At 47.4% G+C, this 23,718-nt stretch overlaps 2 protein-coding genes across 3 annotated transcripts in view; one reads left to right on the top strand and one right to left on the bottom strand.

The window, feature by feature from the left end:
* LOC116946284 (BTB/POZ domain-containing protein KCTD5) overlaps positions 1-3,980 on the bottom strand; it is a 75,451-nt gene extending 71,471 nt beyond the window's left edge. Inside the window, exon 1 of the mRNA XM_032961335.2 lies at positions 3,545-3,980. Coding sequence (XP_032817226.2) covers positions 3,545-3,823 — 279 coding nt within the window. The 5' untranslated portion in view covers positions 3,824-3,980. The remainder of the gene's footprint in view (positions 1-3,544) is intronic.
* Positions 3,981-7,652: 3,672 nt separating this feature from the next.
* On the top strand, positions 7,653-21,916 carry ATP5PD (ATP synthase peripheral stalk subunit d). Of its 2 annotated transcripts, none has more exons than XM_032961333.2 (6): positions 7,653-7,777; positions 9,156-9,289; positions 12,406-12,502; positions 19,491-19,562; positions 20,293-20,355; positions 21,645-21,916. In XM_032961333.2, the coding sequence occupies exons 2-6, from the start codon at positions 9,168-9,170 to the stop codon at positions 21,774-21,776; spliced, it is 486 nt and encodes a 161-aa protein (XP_032817224.1). In that variant the 5' UTR covers positions 7,653-7,777; positions 9,156-9,167; the 3' UTR covers positions 21,777-21,916. The 2 variants fall into 2 exon arrangements, with proteins under 2 accessions (XP_032817224.1, XP_032817225.1); XM_032961334.2 differs by having other exon boundaries at positions 7,668-7,777; positions 9,160-9,289.
* The last annotated feature ends 1,802 nt before the right edge of the window (positions 21,917-23,718 follow it).

Genomic DNA, 23,718 nt, shown 5'->3' with positions numbered 1-23,718 from the left:
GATTATTCAACATCGCCTTGCCAGGCACGCTGAGGAGAGGCTTGTGGAGCCCCAATGTGGTTTCAGGAAAGGGCAGTCCTGCACAGATGCCATATTTTCTGTCAGTCTGCTACAGCATAGGTGTAGGGAATTCCAACAAGACCTACATCTCTGCTTTATTGACCTAGTCAAGGCCTATGATACCATCAATCGGCCTGGGCTCTGTGTTGTTCTTCGTGCTTTCAGAGTCCGTAACCCGCTGCTCACAATCATTAAGGACCTTCATGATGGTGAGTGGGCCCGGGTAAAACTACGTGGCCGAGAGTCGGAGCCATTCCCAGTACACCTTGGGGTGCGACAGGGATGTCCTCTGGCTCCCACATTATTTAACATCTATTTTGACCACGTAGTTTGTGAAGCCTTCAATAGCTGTACTGGGGGAATCTCCATTTGGTACAGATATAATGGGAGGCTGATCGATGCCCGGGTGCGGTCAAGGGATGACTCCCTATTGCTCAACCATGTTATGTATGCCGATGATTTGGTAATAGCTGCTCATTCAGAGGAGGAGTTGGAGACGCTGCTGCTGAGACTGGAGCGTGCCACTAAGAGATGGGGCCTTACCATCAGCCCCACCAAAACTAAGCACCTGCCTGGGTATTTTGTACCATCGGACACTCCACCCCCACAACTCCCAATCGGTGATGGGGCAGTTGTGGAGAGAGTGGAGAGTTTCCCATACCTGGGCAGTGTGCTTATGACCGGCTCCAGTTTAACAGCAGAGGTCTCACTCCGAATCAGTCGAGCGGCAATATCTTTTCATCGGTTGCGTAACGCTGTGTGGAAGCTACCTGGTCTGTCGCTCCGCACTAAGCTTCAGGTCTTCTCGGCCACGGTCATTCCCTCCCTTCTCTACGCTTGCGAAACGTGGACCCCCTTAATAGAACATCTTCGCCGGTTAGAAACATTTAGGCTAGCCTGCCTACGATCCATCCTGGGTTTAACCAGGCTGGATTGTGTGAGCTCACAAATCCTTGAAAGATCTGGGCAAGGTCCCATCGGTGAGCTCCTCCGGCAGGCAAGGCTGCGTTGGCTGGGTCATGTAGCCCGCATGCCCAGCCACCGCATGCCGAAACAGCTTTTGTTCGGCCGGATCGAGGGGGTTAAACGGGCGCGGCACGGGCTAGAGAAGAGATGGAGTGATGTGGTACAGGAGGACGTGGAGCTGAGTGGACTTGCCGATGACTGGTACCAGCGGTGTCAAGATCGGCCTCTGTGGAGGAGGCTCTTGAAGGACACTACTGGGCAGTTGGAGGCAGTCGCCCTCCAACAACAACGGAGGGCGGAGGAGCGACGCTCACAACAACGAGCGGAGCGCCGGTTGGCTAAAGCACAGCAGGTTGGCACAGTAGGGGACACAGGTGGTGCATCAGCCAGTCATCTCAGTCAGTCGACCCGTGGCATCTGGGTCTGCCCCGTGACCTCCTGCCAGCGGGCGTTCGACACTTCACGTGGCCTCAAGGTGCACATAGCCTGGCACAAGCGTCGTGGTGACGTCACCGCCACTTAGTGGCGAATGGCGGTTGTTGTTGTAGTAGTAGTGGGGAGCGGTAGTGTAGCGGTTAGCGCTGCGCTACGCTGCGCTATGAACCCAGCGACCCGGGTTCGATTCCCGCTCACGGCCAACACCGGTGACGATTATCTGAACGGGTCCTGGGCCTCCCCTAGGTCGACTCAGCCTGAAATGAGTACCTGGTGCGGTGTGTAAACATTACCACTAGGGAGACAAAGGCGGTCGGGCGTAGTGCTGGCCACCCAACCCCTCGTGTACCGTTCCGGCCTGGTAGTGTGTCGGTGCAGTAACTATGGTAGTGTGTAGTCGTATTGTGTGTGTGTGTGCATTAACAATGGTAGTGTGTGTGTAGGTGCAGTAGCAATGGTAGTGTGTAGTAGTAATGTGTGTGTAGGTGCAGTAACAATGGTAGTGTGTCGTAGTAATGTGTGTGTAGTGCAGTAACAATGGTAGTGTGTAGTAGTAATGTGTGTGTAGTGCAGTAACAATGGTAGTGTGTAGTAGTAATGTGTGTGTAGGTGCAGTAACAATGGTAGTGTGTCGTAGTAATGTGTGTGTAGTGCAGTAACAATGGTAGTGTGTAGTAGTAATGTGTGTGTAGGTGCAGTAACAATGGTAGTGTCGTAGTAATGTGTGTGTAGTGCAGTAACAATGGTAGTGTGTAGTAGTAATGTGTGTGTATGTGCAGTAACAATGGTGGTGTATAGTAGTAATGTGTGTGTAGGTGCAGTAACAATGGTAGTGTGTAGTAGCAAAGTGTGTGTGCAGTAACAATGGTAGTGTGTAGTAGCAAAGTGTGTGTGCAGTAACAATGGTAGTGTGTAGTAGTAATGTGTGTGCAGTAACAATGGTAGTTTGTAGTAGTAATGTGTGTGTAGGTGCAGTAACAATGGTAGTGTGTAGTAGTGATGTGGTTGCAGTAACAATGGTAGTGTGTAGTAGTGTGTGTAGTAACAATGGTAGTGTGTAGTAGTAATGTGTGTGTAGGTGCAGTAACAATGGTAGTGTGTAGTAGTGTGTGTAGTAACAATGGTAGTGTGTAGTAGTGTGTGTAGTAACAATGGTAGTGTGTAGTAGTGTGTGTAGTAACAATGGTAGTTTGTAGTAGTAATGTGTGTGTAGTAACAATGGTAGCGTGTAGTAGTAATGTGTGTGTAGGTGCAGTAACAATGGTAGTGTGTAGTAGTAATGTGTGTGTAGTAACAATGGTAGTGTGTAGTAGTAATGTGTGTGTAGGTGCAGTAACAATGGTAGTGTGTAGTAGTGTGTGTAGTAACAATGGTAGTGTGTAGTAGTAATGTGTGTGCAGTAACAATGGTAGTGTGTAGTAGTGTGTGTAGTAACAATGGTAGTGTGTAGTAGTAATGTGTGTGTGCAGTAACAATGGTAGTGTGTAGTAGTAATGTGTGTGCAGTAACAATGGTAGTGTGTAGTAGTGTGTGTAGTAACAATGGTAGTGTGTAGTAGTAATGTGTGTGTGCAGTAACAATGGTAGTGTGTAGTAGTAATGTGTGTGCAGTAACAATGGTAGTTTGTAGTAGTAATGTGTGTGCAGTAACAATGGTAGTGTGTAGTAGTAATGTGTGTGTAGGTGCAGTGTGTATGTGCAGTAACAATGGTAGTATGTGGTGTGTAGGTGAATCAGTCGCGGTAGACGGTGGTGGTGGTGGTGTTGTCGGTGGTGTTGGTGGTAATGATGATAATGGTGGTGTTGATGGTGTTGGTGGTGGTGATGGTGGTGGTGGTGTTGATGATGATGGTGTTGGTGGTAATGATGATAATGGTGGTGTTGGTGATGATGGTGGTGTTGGTGATGATGATGGTGGTGTTGGTGATGATGATGGTGATGATGGTGGTGGTGGTGTTGATGGTGTTGATGATGATGACGGTGTTGGTGGTGGTGATGATGGTGGTGGTGTTGATGATGACGGTGTTGGTGGTGGTGATGATGGTGGTGGTGTTGATCATGATGGTGGTGGTGGAGCGAGCTACCTGCTCGGCCTCGCCGGGCCCCGCAGCCCCGAGCGCGTGCAGCACGGAGCCCGGCTCCCGGCTCAGCGTGTGCCGCGTGGTGGTGAAGCGCGTGCCGCCCACGTTGAGCCGCACCCACGTGGAGCCAACGCCGCCGACAACGCCGCCGCCGCCGACTACAACGCGGCCAACGCCGCCGTTGCCACCTGCATCACCACCAGCACCACTACCACCACCACCACCGGCATCACCACCACAACCACCGCAGCTGCCGCCGCCGTCCCGCGCCATCCCAGCCATTGACGAGACTCGGCGAGGTGTGAAAGGGGTCGAGGCTCGGGAGTCCCCCGCCGGTGTTGAGGCCACGGCACGGCGCGGTGGTCTCCCTCTCTGCTTGTCTCCGTGCGTGCCCGAGTGGCGTTCCCTCTGCGAGTGAGCGAGCGAGGCGGACAGGGCGCGACTAAAGGCGGCGCATGCTGGGGGGGGGGGGGGGGCGCGGGGTAGGAGGGGCGCCGTGTGGAGCAAACCACCCGCGTCTTGCTCTGTAGGGGGGAACGGGGAGCGGTGGTGCCGCGGTTAGCGCGCTGCGTTACGAACCCGGCAAGATTTCCCGACTTCGCAGTGCTGTCAACCCCTTGTCAGTGCCCTACTTTATTACAGATCAATTCAGACCTCAGGGGCCATCCATTTAGCATTTAGTACGAACGCAAACATCTGTCAGAAGTTAACCCCCTCCTCCCTGTACGCACGCGTACTTTATACACCCCCCGCCCCACCTGCGTACGGACACTTGACACCCCCCCTACCCCCATCACAAGTGAGAAACACAACAAACACAAAACAAAATGTGTTGCCCGTATTCTAACGGCTGTACGCCGTGTGGACCTGAGAACTCAATGTCCCTGTAAAAATAATACGAGGTAAACCGTGTGGTTTGACAAGTATGAGTTTGATTCCCGCTCACGGCCAACCACCACCAGTGACGATTATCTGAACCGGTCCTGGGACCTAGCCTATGTCGACTCATCCTGGTGCCACTGGGGGAGACAAAGGCGACCGAGAGTGGTGCCAAACCATCCCCTCGTCTACCATATAGGTTCTGCTACTCGCTTGACAACACTTGCCCCAATCGTCTGTTAAGGCTACCTGGGGAAGGGGGTGCCTTTGTCTTTGGTGTTAGTAATAAAACAGAGAACTCACATCGCCGGACTCGGGTAAGCCAGAATAAAACAGATAATCCTGTGATAAACAAAAACATTAACATTAAAACTCCTAACCGAACGTTGCTCACACTGCTGTAAGTGTAAACAGTGCACAAGGAAGTGTCAAGACACCATCCCTGACCTTTGTAACGCGGTCAATGTTATTGACGCACGTGTGCTTGACAATTCCTGGAGATGCGTGCAACAATGTGTACTCTGCCTACTTATTATCTCACGTTTTGGACTCTTCGAACAATGGCCACAAATGGAAGCTCAATGAAAGTGGCTTATCATCATCACGTGGAAATGTATTGCATACAAATAATCTGAACGAATGATGTTGATTCTGAACTCGGAGGGGAAATCGGAGGACCAGGAGAAAAATCAACGCGACCACGGGGAGAGACGTAAACTCCAAATATACAGCAGCAGCAGCAGGCGTCAGGGACGGGATCGAACCCACGACCTCCTCTATACCAGGCATGGTAGCGAACGTCTCATAGTCACGGCGGTTTAGGATGGACCATGAGCTTCGTGGAAGATCAAACCCAGGGATCTGGGTTCACGAAGGGTCTCCCGAGCTATAAGGGTCTCCCTAGAAAACTCTACAAGTCCATGAGAATCAGCCCTCTGCGTGGTGGATTCTAGAAGCAGTCTTCCACCTCTGCTTCACGGTGATGGTAAGTGACTAAAATAGACTCTGTGGTACTCGAGTGATTTCTAACACCGAACCACAACAATCCAGATGGGACGCGATAACGAGACGAATATATTTCATTCTTACATTGGAACCCATCATTGGATGGGCGTTGGAGTGCGTAACTAAATGTCTTGTTTACATATTTTTGCTTGCTCCATTAGATTAAAGTTAACAGTACATAATTTGCAAAAAAATGTAAATAGCCGGTTTTTCCCGCGGACGATTCTATGCTTGCGTCATGAACAAATTAATTGATACCTAATATAATATTCACAATCCCTCTTGGCCGTTACATGAGGAAACTTGGGTGAACGTTTTCTGAATTAAACTATGGAATATATTCACTTGTGATTCATAATATTTTCTTTGTGCCAGGCCACGTAATTATCTGACAAAATATGTGTCGTTCACACCCTCCACCACCCAACACGGCTAAACAAATACAATTGTGGTGTGTACAAAAGTGCTAGTTATTACTGTTTCAGCTCACCGTTAATTTGAAGGACAATTCTTAAAATCAAATGTGTATCAACAAGATATGACGTTGCGAATTGAAACTACGTCAAACAGGACAACATCCAGTAATTCATAATCGTGTCACCTAATCCGGCTTCTGAAATATGTCATGACCCCACAGGAACAACCGAGGGCATGATACCTAATGTATCTATGTTGAACTTCTTTTACACCGTACGTAACCAACCGTTCTAATTGTGCGGGGGAAGGACAATAAACTAAACACAAAAATCCGTTCTAAAGAAATGAGTTTACAATATGATTTCAAAGTGCATAGCGCCAGCGGCTTCCTAATATAGGAAGGAAGAGCGTTCCAGACGGCCACAGAAGCTCATCTGAAAGCACCACGCGATGCGGTGACCGCCGTCTTTGTTCGATGGCAGCAGCCAAAAGCCGCTGCTGCGAGAATGTCTACCGGAGTTCGCGTGATGGCCTTGCCACGTCGTGGGTAGCTGTGGCACATTATCTGACCCGGTCCTTGGGCCTCTCCTAGGTCGACTCAGCCTCAAATAAGTGCCTGGTGCAGTGTGTAAACATCGCCACGTGGGAGACAAAGGCGGCCGGGTGTGGTGCTGGCCAAACCACCCAGCCTTCATAGGATCTCGCTCACAGCACTTGCCCCAATAGTCTGTTAAGGCTACACGGGGGATCTTTGCCTTCATGTCACATGGCCCAATTCCCCCCCCCCCCACCAGTGCGCCTTACCTGGTAAGATAAATAAAAGGTGAGTTTTATTACAGCTCGATCCATGTTCGAACACAGACATATTCAAGTATGGATCAAGCAGTGTCCGAGCCTTTGTATCGCTAAAAGTCGGTCGATTACCATTCAATCGAACTTTTGGATCGTTAAAATACGTCGTCGATTCTCCGTTTCAGTATTCACTTCAATGAGCAACGCCACGTCCAATTGCTCCAAATATGGGCCTAAAAACTTAAACATAATCTGTCATTCATTCTGTCGCGGATTCATTCCACTCACTCCCAGCACGAGGTCGACTTTATTTATACCTCGCTCCCCTGAACAAAATTGTTCCGAGGTTTCTGTTTGCAACTGAGAGTTCGCTGTTTTAAGTCAATGTTTACATTTCTTTCATTTGGTTTATATTTCGTAGAAGTCTCGTAAGTACGGGCGTTCGTAAGCGCAGCCGTTCGTAAGTCGAGTACTGACGTTATCCTGTTCCAGCGCCCGTGTACGCGTGGCTCTGAACGTGTCGCGTGTCGGATGGGGAGCGGGGAGGAGCAGGGAGGGAGAGCAGGAAGGGGGGAGCGGTGGGGGCATCAGGGAGGGGGGGAGCGTAGAGGAGGGGGAGGAGCGTAGAGGAGGGGGAGGAGCGTAGAGGAGGGGGAGGAGCGTAGAGGAGGGGGAGGAGCGTAGAGGAGGGGGAGGAGCGTAGAGGAGGGGGAGGAGCGTAGAGGAGGGGGAGGAGCAGGGTGTGGGGAGTGGGGAGCAGGGAAGAGGAGGAAGAGAGGGAGGGGGAGGGGAGAGGGGGGGGAGAGGGAGGGAGGGAGAGAGAGGGAGGGAGAGAGAGGGAGGAGAGGAGAGGGAGGGAGAGAGAGGGAGGGAGAGAGAGGGAGGGAGAGAGAGGGAGGGAGAGAGAGGGAGGGAGAGAGAGGGAGGGAGAGAGAGGGAGGGAGAGAGAGGGAGGGAGAGAGAGGGAGGGAGAGAGAGGGAGGGAGAGAGAGGGAGGGGAATCGGGGGGGCGGTCGTGGGTTTTGGGGGGGGGCGGGGAGGTTCCGGTCGGGGCGCGTTCCGCCACTTTCGGTTCCGGGTTGCCTGAGGTCACCTTGGTCGCCGCGCTCGTCACCGTCGCACGTTCGCAGCACGCAGAGCATCGTGAGTGGGGGCCTCGTGGAGACGCGAGGACAGAGAGGGAGAGGTGTGGGGTAGACGCAGGGGGTGGACAACGTAGGAAGCGGCGGCGGCGGCGGCGGCGGCGGCGTAATCCGCGGGAAGAAAACAAAATTAAAACATCGTCGGGTAGGGAGATGGGAAGAAGAAGCGGCGGGGAGAAACCGTAGAAGCAGGCTCGGGGGGGGGGAGCCGGGCAGAATGGAGACGCGGGGGAGCAGCGGCAGGGGGGGCAGCAGCAGGGGGGGGTAGTAGGGGGCTCGCGTGCGCCGGGAGAGCGGTCGCAGTCCCCGCGTGAAGAGACCGGGTGGAGTCGCCGCCATTCGCTTGACCTTCATCTGTCTGTCTTTCGGTGTCTGTGTCCCTGTGCCGTCTCCCTCACTCCCTGTGTCCCTGTACCCTTGTGTCTCCCTGTACCCTTGTGTCTCCCTGTGTCTCCCTGTGTCTCTCTGTGTCCCCGTGTCCTTGTCTCCTTGTGCTCGCGTGCCCCTATCCCGCGGTGCCCCAATCTACCTGTTTCTCTTTCAATGACCCTGTGCTCCTGTCCCCCTCTCTCCTTGTGTCCTCTCCCTGTCCCCCTCTCACCCTGTCCCCCTCTCACCCTGTCCCCCTCTCTCCCTGTGTCTCACCCTGCCCCCTCTCTCCTTGTGTCTCTCCCTGTCCCCCTCTCACCCTGTCCCCCTCTCACCCTGTCCCCCTCTCTCCCTGTGTCTCACCCTGCCCCCTCTCTCCTTGTGTCTCTCCCTGTCCCCCTCTCACCCTGTCCCCCTCTCTCCCTGTCCCCCTCTCTCCCTGTCTCACCCTGCCCCCCTCTCACCCTGTCCCCCTCTCACCCTGACCCCCTCTCTCCCTGTCCCCCTCTCTCCCTGTGTCTCACCCTGTCCCCCTCTCTCCCTGTCCCCCTCTCACCCTGCCCCCTTCTCTCCCTGTCCACCTCTCCCTGTGTCTCTCCCTGTCCCCCTCTCACCCTGCCCCCCTCTCACCCTGCCCCCCTCTCACCCTACCCCCCTCTCTCCCTGTCCCCCTCTCTCCCTGTCCCCCTCTCTCCCTGTCTCCCTCTCGCCCTGTCCCCTCTCGCCCTGTCCCCCTCTCTCCCTGCCCCCCTCTCTCCCTGTCCACCTCTCTCCCCTGTGTCTCTCCCTGTCCCCCTCTCTCCCTGTCCCCCTCTCTCCCTGTCCCCCCACGCCTCCCTCTCATTCTGTGACCCCCCCACGTCTCCCTCTGTGCATCCCTTTCTCCTGCCTGCCCCCCCCCCCGTCTCCCTGTTCTCATGCCTCCCTCTCTCTCCCCGTGTCCTCGTTTTGTCCCTCCGCCCGTTGCTTCCCGTACCCACTCGCCCACCCACCCCCCGTGCGTGCTGCAGCCAGACCCAGTGATGGCAGGACGCAGGGCAGCTGTGAAGGCGCTGGACTGGACGGCGTTTGGCGAGCGCATCCCTCCCAACCAAAAGACGATGTTCAACGCGCTCAAGACGCGCAGCGACGCCATCGCCGCCAAGTGAGAAGACTGTCTCTCGGGTTCTCGCGGGGCCCCCCCCCCCAGTTCTCCCCCCCCCCCAGTACCCCCACCACTTCCCCCGCTCCACTTACCCCCCCCCCCCCACTTTACCCCCCCCACTTTCCCCCTCTTCGTTTGCAAGGCCACCGTGGGACAATGATCAAAAGTATCTACGAGCAATTCGCATCACCAGGCTGCAGCCTGATGATGCTGGTTGTAATTACTGGCGAAGTCACGATACTCAGATTGTGAATGTTGTGGATTTACTTCTCCCAACACACCAGTGTGCTGTACTCGGAACGAATTGGCGTGTTCTTTTTACATGATAAACCTTACTAATTGGCTGTGTCCAGATGGTGGCGGGTTTAACGACACATTTATATACTCACGCGATCGAACCAAAACAAAACCTCTATTATAGATATTTTTTTTTCCCGCCCGACATTTCCAAACGATGAATCCAGCTTCAAAGAGGGAAGAGCGACGGATAGACCAGGTGATTTAGATCGTTACATCCTGATGCATCTGCAAACCAAGGTTTCTGTTGCTCGTTGTAGGTTGTGACGGTCTAAAGCTGGTTAAATGTATAGCAGATACACAAACATCGACATAAATTAACGTGATATATGGTAGAGTCGTGATACGTTTCCTATTGATATTGTACTTTGCATTGGACTTAAACTAAAATGATCACCATAGACCATGTTCTGTCCGCTTCTGTAAGCCGGTGTTAGTACTGTGATACAGTAAACCATCTTGCTGCTGTGCATGAGCTGATGTCATCATCTCCACGGTGGTCTTCCTCTCGAGCAGCATTCTTCAGTGCAAGGCCCGCGGGCCACTGGCTGCCCCTGGTGGCCTTTGGTGCGGCCCCTGACGTGCAGCTCCCGACAATACACAACGTGTGAACACACCCCTATCGTGCTGTCAAACCCCAGTGGTTTAGAATGTGTAGCGGCCCTTGCACTGATTATGTCTTATTGGAAAAAGTGGGTCCCCCCCACCCCCCCACTCCGAAAATGAATGAAGGACACTGGCTAATATTATTCGGCCACTATAAATTTACACGTAATAAGCCACTTTGTTGCGCTATCATTTGCGGCCAGGACGCTTCTGAAAATAAGCTAACAGCTTGGTTGGTTTTACCTGGTAAGATGAACGTAGTTTAGTTTTATTTGTATATTTTTGTACCATATCGGCCTTCATATGCGCTAGCTCACAGCACTTGCCCCAACAGTCCGTTAAGACTACACGGGGGATCTTTGCCTTCATGTCACATGGCCTAAAGTCCCCCGCCCACCAGTGGGCCTTGGTAAGATAAAAAAAGTTTCTTTTTAAGTGATTTGTTTTCCTTTCCTATACATTGCACTCCCGTGGTGTTTTTGTATTGTTTTAACGTTCTGACCCCGTGCTCCTACTGGACATCTGTGATAAATGAGCTTTATAGCTCATCGGATTCTTCCTCTGACTGATTCTCTCACACACACACCCTCTTGCTTTGTGGCTTCCACTGGCACCTTGTATTTTATTTGTTTACACAGTGTTCTGAGCACAGGGCTCAACAAGCGATCCGCAACAAGCAGCAGATACCATAGCTGTCATAGATACGAGTCGACGCCTTTCTTGAATCGAGCAAGCTTTTTATTCGGAAAGGAGATGGTGATGATGGCGGCAGGGGATTCTAATGTGAAGGGGAGTATGGCGAGGGAAGAGGCAGAGCGAGAGAGAGCTTATTGTCACCTGCAGTGTGGTGGTCGAACGCAGTGCGGAGGAGTGGCACAAGCGGATAGGAATTTTTTTTTGCAATCACTCGACAGGACTCTTTAGAACAGTGGTCCTTAACCTGTTACTGTAGCCTCTACCCCTAATGTTAATAAATACATACGTTTGATGAAACAAAGTAGTTGTACTTACGTGTCCTTGCTTAATTTGTGTTTGCGATTATTTACCTTCTAAAAAGATCTGGCCATGTCTCGCACCCCTGAGGGTACACGCAACCCCAGGTTAAAAACCACTGCCCTTGGTGAACCTTGAGATTTACGCACGATCCCAAGGTAATCCCATGTGTGCGATGCGACATCGGACGATGTGTGACTTTCATTATTCACGCATGGCTCCCACTTTGGTACGGCATGTTAACAATGTTTCTATATATGCGAAATGTGTCATTTGTTTTAGCATAATTTGGTCGAAAGTGTACATTTTTATTCGTTCAATTGAATCGCAATAGATCGCGTAAGTAATAAAGGTTTGTCACGTAAACAAAACGTGCCAAGCAGTTACTACATCAACCTATCAGTGTGTTGGAGATTAAACCCACAACATTTACAATTTCAGCACGACGTCGTCACCACTCCAATAAGAGATTATTTTAGATTGAGGCGTCTTTGGGTTTTATAATGAAAGCCTCATACAGTGTCGTTTGTTTATTGTGGCTTAATTCAAGTATCCCCATTCACACGAAGATATCATTGGCAACGAATTTATAAAGTGTCTTAAGAATAAATTGATGTATGTATATTGAATTTATTTCACACCATACATTGCTAACTGCTAATCGGAGGGTCAAAAAATTGTATTTAATTAACGCAGACAAATGTTTCAATTGTATTAATCTCAGACGTGATTTGCTTCTTCATCGCAGTCGGCACACATTGCAGCACCTCTAGTAATATTGGCGATTGCTTTGGGCAGTCATTGAGTGACGAGGGTTAACAAGCGAGAGACCCTGGCTGTAGAGAGTGAGTTCGACTTATTTAGATTATTTTGCTGCAATAAATGTCCAAATTATGTGCGACTTTGTTGAGCTGTCATTTGTGACCAGCTTCTGAAAAATAAGTTAATATCTCAGTGGGCTTTGCCTGGTAGGATAGGGATAGTTCATTTTTTTGTTTGGGTGATTTGTTGACCTTTCTTGTACTTTGCACTCCTCTCATGTGTTTTTTGCTGTTTGTTGTTGTAACGTTCTTGCCCCGTTGCCCCTCCTGGACAGCTGTGAAAAAGCGCTTCATAGCTCATCGGATTCCTCCTCCAGTATAAGTAAATATTCTAATTCCCAGTGTGTTGAACCCCCGTGTCCGCCGAGTGTGTTGGCTGAATCCTGCGTTTCGTTGCAGACTCTCCTCGCTCCCAGAGAAGCCGGCTGCCATCGACTGGGCCATGTATCGCAGCAAGTTGGCCAGTCCGGCCCTTGTGGATGAGTTCGAGAAGAAGGTGAGTGGGAGCAGCATTTGTAATTGTCATCATCATCAATGGAAAGTCAATTTGTGGGGGGGGTAGCGCATTTGCCGCTTGTTGCAGAGACAGCCCTGTACCGCGGGAATATTCACAATATAATTACTACGCGCCGTCTGCCTCACAGTGGACGTTAAAGATCCCATGTCTGTCATTCGTAGAAGAAGAAAAAAGTATGCCATTATGCGTTGGCATCACGCTCAAAATTTGCCACGCTCGAAAAGTTGACCCCGCACAATGCAGCGACACCCGGATTTACGTCCCCTCCCTTTCTGCGGACTTTTGCTGTAACACACTCGGCTTATTTATACCCAGTCCCGTTTTATGTACTGTGGTCTCTCGCCATAGTGTGCTCAAGATTTACGAACTTAACCATTAAGCGCCATGTTTTTTTACTTTCCATGGCGAACATTCTGGCGGCAGATGGCACCCGAACGTTGGCGTCCCTGACTAGCTATAGTCACTTCATATTTTCTTCCCCGCATACTGTTTTTTAATGGCGACTTTTTATACCGGTGTAAGCATTTTTTTTATTAACGACGAATAATAATACATGTAGTTCTAGATTTTTTTATTTTTTTTTCCACTCCAGCGCAGTCTTCGAGACAGTCTGGTCCGTTCACCTGATGAAGGCCGCTTGTGTTGTGGCCAAAACGTCGTGATTATTTTTGTTTTATTTTTTACTTACGTGACTTTACCAAATAGAACCAAAGAGTATGATACATGTAGTATTGTAGACAAGGTTAATATATCTTAATGTATCAATAATATACACTTTTCACACCGGAGATTGTTACAGTACAGATGCGCAATGGCTTACTGAGCATTCTCTGTATGGGTACAGCCTATACAGTGAGTAAAAAAGTATTTGATCCCCTGCTGATTCTGTACGTTTGCCCTCTGACAAAGAAATGATCAGTCTATAATTTTAATGGTAGGTTTAATTGAACAGTGAGAGACAGAATAACAACAAAAAAATCCAGAAAAACGCATGTCAAAAATGTTATGAATTGATTTGCATTTTAATGAGGGAAATAAGTATTTGACCCCTCTGCAAAACATGACTTCGTACTTGGTGGCAAAACCCTTGTTGGCAATCAGAGGTCAGACGTTTCTGGTAGTTGGCCACCAGGTTTGCACACATCTCAGGAGAGATTTTGTCCCACTCCTCTTTGCAGATCATCTCCAGTGATTTAAAACATGTGCATCTGGCCCTCAAAAGGAATGGATATTCTGACCATACCATCCTCCAAACTGATTCTCCCTCCATACAGAAACAACCACTTGATACTCCGATCAAAACCATCACACTGCCATATATAGCAGGCGTTACTAAAAAGATCTCCAAAATTCTAAACAAACACAAGATCCTGGTCCGGTTCAATACAGTACACAAAATCCGTGACCTGATCCCTTCCGTGAAGGATGTCATTCCTGACTTACAGTACCCCGGAGTTTACAGATTGATCTGCACCTGTGGTGACTGCTATATCGGGGAGACGAAACGACATGTCTCTGACCGAATTCGCGAGCACAAATCAGATTTGAAACACGGCAGAACGAATTCTTCTGCCGTAGCTGATCACTGAACAACGCTGTGGGTGATCACGATATAATTTTCTCCGATACCAAGGTTCTTTGCAAACCCACGGGTTTTTATCAGAGATTTGTTCACGAGGCAATTCAGATTTACAAACACAGACACAATTTCAACTGAGAAGATGGTTTCAAATTAAGCAACCATTGGAAAGATGTTCTAAATCGAACCAAACATTAAACTAATTTTCAATGGTACAGTATATTTTTTCAAGTAGTGGTATCCCAAACTTTCGCAGCTGCTTAAATTCCCTTTTCACACCATAAATATGTAAACGCCCCCTCCCCCCCTCGCCGGTCTGCACATGTTCCCCCTCTCTACACCGTTCATCATGCTTAGTCCGCCAATTAAATGCAATTTTTTATGCTAATTCCTTTGTCAAGGCGCTCTGCTTCCTCTCACACAGCTTAAAGTTCAAGGTCTGAGCTTGGCTGTGTTCACTCCAGTGCTGTCCTCGAGACAGTCTGGTCCCTTCACCTGATGAAGGCCACTTGTGTTGTGGCCGAAACGTCGTGAATTTTTTATTTTTGCTTTATACTTTTACGTGACTTTACCGAATAGAACCAAAGAGTATGGATCCTTGCAGTCACGAAAGCTTCAAATCTAGAATCTTCTCCAAGTCATTAAGGTTTCGAGGCTGACGTTTGGCAACTCGAACCTTCAGCTCCCTCCACAGATTTTCTATGGGATTAAGGTCTGGAGACTGGCTAGGCCACTCCAGGACCTTAATGTGCTTCTTCTTGAGCCACTCCTTTGTTGCCTTGGCCGTGTGTTTTGGGTCATTGTCATGCTGGAATACGCATCCACGACCCATTTTCAATGCCCTGGCTGAGGGAAGGAGGTTCTCACCCAAGATTTGATGGTACATGGCCCCGTCCATTGTCCCTTTGATGCGGTGAAGTCCTGTCCCCTTAGCAGAAAAACACCCCCAAAGCATTATGTTTCCACCTCCATGTTTGACGGTGGGGATGGTGTTCTTGGGGTCATAGGCAGCATTCCTCCTCCAAACACGGCGAGTTGAGTTGATACCAAAGAGCTCCATTTTGGTCTCATCTGACGACAACACTTTCACCCAGTTGTCCTCTGAATCATTCAGATGTTCATTGGCAAACTTCAAACGGGCATGTATATGTGCTTTCTTGAGCAGGGGGACCTTGCGGGCGCTGCAGGATTTCAGTCCTTTACGGCGTAGTGTGTTACCAATTGTTTTCTTGGTGACTATGGTCCCAGCTGCCTTGAGGTCATTGACAAGATCCTCCCGTGTAGTTCTGGGCTGATTCCTCACCGTTCTCATGATCATTGCAACTCCACGAGGTGAGATCTTGCATGGAGCCCCAGGCTGAGGGAGATTGACAGTTATTTTGTATTTCTTCCATTTGCGAATAATCGCACCAACTGTTGTCACCTTCTCACCAAGCTGCTTGGCAATGGTCTTGTAGCCCATTCCAGCCTTGTGTAGGTTTACAATCTTGTCCCTGACATCCTTGGAGAGCTCTTTGGTCTTGGCCATGGTGGAGAGTTTGGAATCTGATTGATTGCTTCTGTGGACAGGTGTCTTTTATACAGGTAACACGCTGAGATTAGGAGCACTCCATTTAAGAGTGTGCTCCTAATCTCAGCTTGTTACCTGTATAAAAGACACCTGGGAGCCAGAAATCTTTCTGATTGAGAGGGGGTCAAATACTTATTTCCCTCATTAAAATGCAAATCAATTTATAACATTTTTGACATGCGTTTTTCTGGATTTTTTTGTTGTTATTCTGTCTCTCAATGTTCAAATAAACCTACCATTAAAATTATGGACTGATCATTTCTTTGTCAGTGGGCAAACGTACAAAATCAGCAGGGGATCAAATACTTTTTTCCCTCACCGTACCACGTTACGATCCACGAGAAATGCTTCGATTTAGGTATTCGTGCTTTACGTTCTGGTTTTCAGGAACGCATCCTGGGCAGAAACCGCGGTATGCCTGTACTCAGTTGGGATTATGCGTGGCGTCATGTGAATTGTGGTGCCTTCTAGATAGCTCTGCACTTATAGGAATGGAGAGAATACCAAATGCTTTGGTAATCCTAGATTTGAAGCTTTCATGACTGCAAGGATTCATACTCTTTGTTTTTTTCGGTAAAGTCAAGTAGATAAAACAAAATCAAAATAAAAGAAAACCACTAAATCAAATCACGACGTTTCGGAGGCAACACAAGCTTCCGTCTTCAGGTGGAATAGTCACAGCAAGATAGCTGCATCAAGTGGTGAGCTCTGAGACCCTCGAGCTTGTATACAGGTTAAGGTGGGGGGGAGGAGCCAAGCAAGGTGGGACGACGAGGCCAAGTTAATCCATCTTTTGTTATGTTGAGGGTTCGGGGGAAGCGGTGGTTCACTGCACAGGGGCAATGAAAAATGGTTAAAAAGGCTGTGCGCTTATAAGGTAGCTGAAGTTTTGGCTTGGTTTATGACATCTTTCCAGTGGTTGCTTAATTTAAAACCATCCTCTCGGTTGAAGTTGTGTCTGTTTGTATATCTGGATGGCTTCATGGACAAATCTTTGTCAATAACCGGGATGTTTGCATAGTACTTTGGTATCGGAGAAAACAATGTCATGAGAACCCGCTGTGTTGAGACAATGATCAACCACTGCCGAAGAATTCGTTCTGCCGTGTTTCAAATCTGATTTGTGCTCGCGAATTCGGTCAGAAATATGTCGTTTCGTCTCCCCGATTTAGCAGTCACCGCAGATACAACTCAATTTGTAAACACCGGGATACTGTAAGTCAGGAATGACATCTTTTACGGATGGGATTAGATCACGGATTTTGTGTACTGTATTGAACCGAACCTGGATCTTGTGTTTGTTTAGAATTTTGGAAATCCTTTTGGTGACGCCTGCTATGTATGGCAGTGTGATGATTTTGATCGGAGTGTCAAGTGGTTGCTTCTGTATGGTTGGAGAAACAGCTTGGCGGATGATACGGTCAGAGTAACCGTTCATCTTGAGGGCTAGATGTACATGTTTCAATTCACTGGTCAGGTGGTGTTGGTCAGAAATGCAATGAGCTCTATGGTATAATGTTTTGATGAGAGAATTATTTTGAGCCGGGTGGTGGTGGGAATCAGGCTTCAAGTAGGAATCTGTGTGGGTGGACTTCCTGTAAACAGAATGTCCCAAAGAGCCATCAGTCCTCCTCTCAAACAGAACATCCAAGAATGGCAGCTTGCCATCTTTCTCCACTTCCATGGTGAATTTGATGGATGGGTGTCTGGAATTGATGTGGTCTAGGAAATGGTTCAAAGCTGGGAGGCCATTTGGCCAAATGACGAAAGTGGCATCGACATATCTCTTCCACAGGAAAGGACGAAGGGTGGATGAAACGACATATTTCTGACCGAATTCGCGAGCACAAATCAGATTTGAAACACGGCAGAACAAATTCTTCTGCCGTGGCTGATCATTGTTACAATTCTGTGGGTGATCATGATATTGTTTTCTCCGATACCAAAGTACTATGCAAACCTCCTGGTTATTGACAAAGATTTGTCCATGAAGCCATCCAGATATACAAATGTAGACACAACTTCAACTGAGAGGATGGTTTTAAATTAAGCAACCACTGGAAAGATGTCATAAACCAAGTCAAAACTTCAGCTACCTTATAAGCGCACAGCCTTTTAAACCATTTTTCATTGCCCCCGTGCAGTGAACCACCGCTTCCCCCGAACCCTCAACATAACAAAAGACGGATTAACTTGGCCTCGTCGTCGTTCCCTGCTTGGCTCCTCTCCCCCACCTTAACCTGTATATAAGCTCGAGGGTCTCAGAGCTCACCACTTGATACAGCTATCTTGCTGTGACTGTTCCACCTGAAGACGGAAGCTTGTGTTGCCTCAAACGTCGTGATTTGATTTAGTGGTTTTCTTTTATTTTTATTTTGTTTTATCTACGTGACTTTTCCGAAAAAACCAAAGAGCTTTGATAATCATTTGAATGTTTGATTGAAATTACATCTTTCGATTTAAAGCTTTCGTGACTGCAAGGATTCATCTTCTCTGGTTCTTTCGGTAAGGTCACGTAGAATGAGAATAAAATAATCAAATAACAATAAAATTCTCACGCCGTTTCGGCCACAACGCAAGCGGCCGTCTTCAGGTGAAAGGTACAGACCTGTCGGTACGACAGAGCTTCAATGAACGATGTTAAGATTCGTAGCGACTTTTGAGCTGGTTGGGAGAAGTGAGGCACCTTGACAAAGGGGTTTACATATCAAATAGCTGAGGGATTAGCTTGTGACTGGTCACAGGAATGGCTATGTTAAAGTCAAAACCTACACATCCACAGAGGCAACTAGTAATTTGGCATTGAAATAGCTAAGGGATTAGCTTGTGACTGGTCACAGAAATAGATGTTAAAGTAAAGGCCTACACATCCACAGAGCTTCAATGAACGCTGTTAAGATTCGTAGCGACTTTTAAGCTGGTTGGGAGAAGTGAGGCACCTTGACAAAGTGGTTTACATATCAAATATAACATTGTGATATAACATTGAGGTGGTTTATATTTTAGTTTTTATTGGTTTACTATATGGTATTCATTATATAGTGTAGTGTATACCCAGTTAATGTTAATAGCTCAGCTTACTGAAGAATATATTATATTGATGTTATTTAGAATTAGGTTTTTCACATCGGTTTACTGTATGACAGTTGAGTTGTTGCAGCCCCCTTTGGCGTCCATGTACGAGGTGCCTCTGTGGATGTGTGTAGGCTTTGACTTTAACATCTATTTCTGTGACCAGTCACAAGCTAATCCCTTAGCTATGTCAATGCTAAATTACTAGTTGCCTCTGTGGATGTGTAGGTTTTGACTTTAACATAGCCATTTTCGTGACCAGTCACACGCTAATCCCTCAGCTATTTGCACAAGCTAATCCCTTAGCTATTTCAATGATAAATTACTAGTTGCCTCTGTGGATGTGTAGGTTTTGACTTTAACATAGCCTTTCCTGTGACCAGTCACAAGCTAATCCCTCAGCTATTTGATATGTAAACCCCTTTGTCAAGGTGCCTCACTTCTCCCAACCAGCTTAAAAGTCGCTACGAATCTTAACATCGTTCATTGAAGCTCTGTCGTCCCGAGAGGTCTGTTCCTTTCACCTGAAGACGGCCGCTTGTGTTGTGGCCGAAACGTCGTGAGGATTTTATTGTGTTATTTTATTATTTTATTCTCATTCTACGTGACCTTACCGAAAGAACCAAAGAAGATGAAATTACATCTGTATGGGTTCTAGTCATATGCATTTGCATGCATGCATGTGCAAATATTCACTTGCTCATGAGTCTATAATTCACTCTGTTTTCACATTTTCTTTGTTTTAGTTCAATGCTTTAAAGGTCCCTGAGCCTGTGGACAACTACTCCTCAAAGATCGCCATCCAGGAGAAGGAAGCTGTGAGTGCCGTTCCTTTCACGCGTGCATTCACTATTCAGCTATTAACCCTTTCCCATTCCAGAAGAAAAACTAAAAATGAAAAAACTTTATCGGTACCGAGGCTCTCAAAAGGCCACGCGGGAAGGTGTGCGGCACAGTTTTGGCACCGGCTATCGTAGAGGGCGGCGTTCGTGTCGCTCCGGTTCTCCGTGGTGAGTAACAACGTCCTTAAAAACAACGGCGCTATTACGCCTCTAAATAAAATTAACACCAAGCCGCTCGCACGTTCTGAGGTTCAGCAGTGAACGGGACACTACCACACCCTGCGGCTTGCAGACGTCTTGTTATTATTATTGTTATTATTATTGTTATTATTATTATTGTACAGGCAAGACCAACACGCACGTAGGGATTGTTCTTGCCATAGGTGTTAAGGATTACAGTAAAGCCAGGTGTGACAGCGCACACCTGTGATACAGTGCGCTGGTAGCAAGGGTTGGTGGATCACATAGCACTGTGTTACTCCCAAACCGGAGAGGCGAGGAGATGGTCGCGGTGCACAAAAGGGAATTCGTGAACCCATCTGAGGACATTCGAGTGTTCTCTCCTTGTGGTGCGTGGATCATCTCGGCCTCCTCGGGTTTCTGAGACTCGCAGAAATAACTGCTGGATTCAGGACTGTTGTTTGGTGCTTTGTGAGACTATTGTTTTTACGACACCCCCACCTCCCCCCCCGTGCATCGGTTTCAGGATAAATCGGCACAGGAATTCATTCAAGCTTCCAAACAGCGCATTGCTGGGTACGAGAAAGAGGTAAGCGCGGTGCCCAGGTATCTTGCTCTATTTAAGACCAGACGTAGGATGGAGCTCTTCACAGTTCTGGAAAAATCGCCGATGATGCTGGATGTAATTACCAGCAAAACGTCGGGCTTAATTTTTAAATGTTGTGGGTTTAATCTCCAACACACTGATAGGTTGAAGTAGTAAATGTTTGGCACGTTTTGTTTACGTGACAAACCTTACTAATTGGCTGTATCGGGTGGTGGCAGGTTTAACGACACATTTATATTTACGCGATCTAGCCCAAAAAAAACTTTATTATGAATAATATTGGTCGAGAAAGCCTACGTGTGAAACTGATATGTGAATGATGACACCTATATAACAAGCTGGGTTGGGTGTCACATTCTGACTTCCTGAGTTGTTATCACTTACTGGATTTTGTCCTGAAGATTTCAATGTAGTTTCAAAACATGTTAAATTTGGTTATGAGAATTGTTCAACTTACCAATGAGCTGAAATAATTATTATAATTGGCATGTTAAATGCTTGTACAAGTGACAATGTATTTGTTTGGCTGTGTGAGTTGCTGGAGGGGTCTTAATGACACAAATCATTGAATGGTAAAACCCCAAAAAAATCTGTTATTAATAATATTGGCCCGCGAAAAACCCACGGTGTTAAATGTCTTTAAGGCTTCTGTTGGGGAAATTTTACCTTAAATATATCAATTAAAATGCACAGTGTGAGATGTGGGGATTCCTCAATAACGGTAGCTGCTGGAGAGGCAACGGATAAGAAGGAGGGATGTTACGCACGTGGCTTGTAAGACCCTCGCCATGTAATCGTCCCTCGTCTTTATAAAATGTCCGCGAGATGTAGACGCGATAACGCTGATGTGAACATGGAGCACAAAGCGATGCATCGGTGGGCTCATTGTCCAGCGCTTGGTTACAACAACGTCAAAAACAACTGTCGTGTGTAATGTGCAGCGCCACACCAAAGCAAGACGATTGTAGCAAGTCCGGGGCTTGTAATTTGCTGACGTTTTTAGTCTCTTCCAGGTCACTCTTGCAAGATGACTGTCCTTGTCTCTTAGAGTTCTCACCTGGTTCAAGAAAAAAATATGTTCTTTTAGTGTTTTGTGTATGCATACTTATATTTGCGTCTGTAAAGATGGACCCCGGCGACTTAAAACAATATGCCTATAGTGTCGAGATGCAGGGCGGTTCGTATTAAACATGATGTCGAGGAGATGGGTTGTTTTTTATTGCCGGTGTTAATGACAAGAGGGAATGTTTATCGCGTTTTTTTTTTTTAAGCTGGAGAAGATGAGAAACATGGTCCATGTGGAAGAGATGACCATCGATGACTTAAACGAAGCCTTCCCAGAGACCAAGTTGGACAAAGTCAAGTACCCGTTCTGGCCGTTCAAGCCCATCGCCGCCCTCTAAAGGCGCATCCAACGAGCCGCCGTTTGTTTGAGAAATGTTGGCCCTCGGTGTGAAGATGATGGCACGTGGTAAATGTTCCATACCCTTATTAACTGTACAATAAATTGGCGTACGACGTAAAAAATAAAGATGCAACCAGATTTCGCTTGTTTTCTCCACGTTGCGTTTTGATTTTTACAGAGTGAAACGCTGTGTTTGGTGCGACAAAACTTGGTGTGTTTGAGATGCAGAGCAGAAACTTATTAAAGCCAGTTTTGTTAAGAGGCAAGTGATTTCCTTTTTTTTTAAATGGGCATCGTGCCTTTGCAATTGTAGGCAGCTAAACTCTGGAACTCCTTCCCCTTCGAGGTCACAACTTCCGAGACAAATCTTCAAACCTCGACTAAAAAAACCCTATATTCTTGGTTCTTTCGGTGAAGTCACGTAGAAGGGAAACATTAAAATAATAAAAATATAAAACAATAACATTCTCACGACGTTTCGACTGCAACACAAGCAATCATCATCAGGTGTGAAAACCACAGCAATAAAATTTTAAACACCGCCACTTTTTTCAAATTTTCTTGCTGTGGTTTTCACACCTGATGATGATTGCTTGTGTTGCAGTCGAAATGTCGTGAGAATTTTATTGTTTTATATTTTTATTGTTTCCCTTCTACGTGACTTTACCGAAAGAACCAAGAATATGAATCCCTGCAGTCACGAAAGCTTTAAATTAAAAAAACCTGTTTAAAATGGCTTTCTCTAGTTTCATACATCTTCTTTTCCTGGTTGATGTTAAATTATTTCTGACTTTTTCACGCATAGCGTCCTGAGAACGGTTGTTTCAAGGAGCACTTTATCATTTTAAATTGTTATGATTGTTATCAAGGGTGAGTCTATCCATAGGACCAACCACTTTTGTCTTCCCTATGAAAGTGGCGCTAATTGCATCGATCCCAGGATTTGAACTCAACGTTCCGATTGCAAGAAGCTTAGTCTAGGCTGGCAACGTTGAAATAGTGATTGTGTTGAGCCGTGGCTAGGAGATGTAACTCCCTCGCCTGGTACGCAGGATGTCATGGGTTTGATTCCGACCCTGACGCCTGATGTATATTTGGAATTTGCGTGTCTCTCTCCCGTGATTCCGTGGATTTTTCTCCGGGTCCTCGGGTTTTTCCCTCCTAATTTAAAAACGTCCGTTTGGAGTATTTGGCTGCTCTAAATTATCACAGGATCAGCCACTTTGTTGAGCTACCATTTGTGGCCAGGTCGCTTCTGAAAAACATACAGTGAGGGAAAAAAGTATTTGATCCCCTGCTGATTTTGTACGTTTGCCCACTGACAAAGAAATGATCAGTCTATCATTTTAATGGTAGGTTTATTTGAACAGTGAGAGACAGAATAACAACAACAAAATCCAGAAAAACGCATGTCAAAAATGTTATAAATTGATTTGCATTTTAATGAGGGAAATAAGTATTTGACCCCTCTGCAAAACATGACTTAGTACTTGGTGGCAAAACCTTTGTTGGCAATCACAGAGGTCAGACTTTTCTTGTATTTGGCCACCAGGTTTGCACACATTTCAGGAGGGATTTTGTCCCACTCCTCTTTGCAGATCTTCTCCAAGTCATTAAGGTTTCGAGGCTGACGTTTGTCAACTCGAACCTTCAGCTCCCTCCACAGATTTTCTATGGGAATAAGGTCTGGAGACTGGCTAGGCCACTCCAGGACCTTAATGTGCTTCTTCTTGAGCCACTCCTTTGTTGCCTTGGCCGTGTGTTTTGGGTCATTGTCATGCTGGAATACCCATCCACGACCCATTTTCAATGCCCTGGCTGAGGGAAGGAGGTTCTCACTCAAGATTTGACGGTACATGGCCCCGTCCATCGTCCCTTTGATGCGGTGAAGTCCTGTCCCCTTAGCAGAAAAACACCCCCAAAGCATAATGTTTCCACCT

This window comes from Petromyzon marinus, chromosome 26 (assembly GCF_048934315.1).
Source record: "Petromyzon marinus isolate PM22_M1 ecotype Great Lakes invasive population chromosome 26, UKy_Petmar_22M1.pri1.0, whole genome shotgun sequence".
Lineage (NCBI taxonomy): Eukaryota > Metazoa > Chordata > Hyperoartia > Petromyzontiformes > Petromyzontidae > Petromyzon > Petromyzon marinus.
This window is presented reverse-complemented; position numbering and strand designations above follow the sequence as displayed.

Bases quoted from the DNA above. Each gene is read 5' to 3' on its own strand.
- ATP5PD (XM_032961333.2), top strand. From the start codon at position 9,168: ATGGCAGGACGCAGGGCAGCTGTGAAGGCGCTGGACTGGACGGCGTTT. The intron at 9,290-12,405 runs GTGAGAAGACTG...GTTTCGTTGCAG, and splicing joins AGCGACGCCATCGCCGCCAA to ACTCTCCTCGCTCCCAGAGA. The intron at 12,503-19,490 runs GTGAGTGGGAGC...TCTTTGTTTTAG, and splicing joins TGGATGAGTTCGAGAAGAAG to TTCAATGCTTTAAAGGTCCC.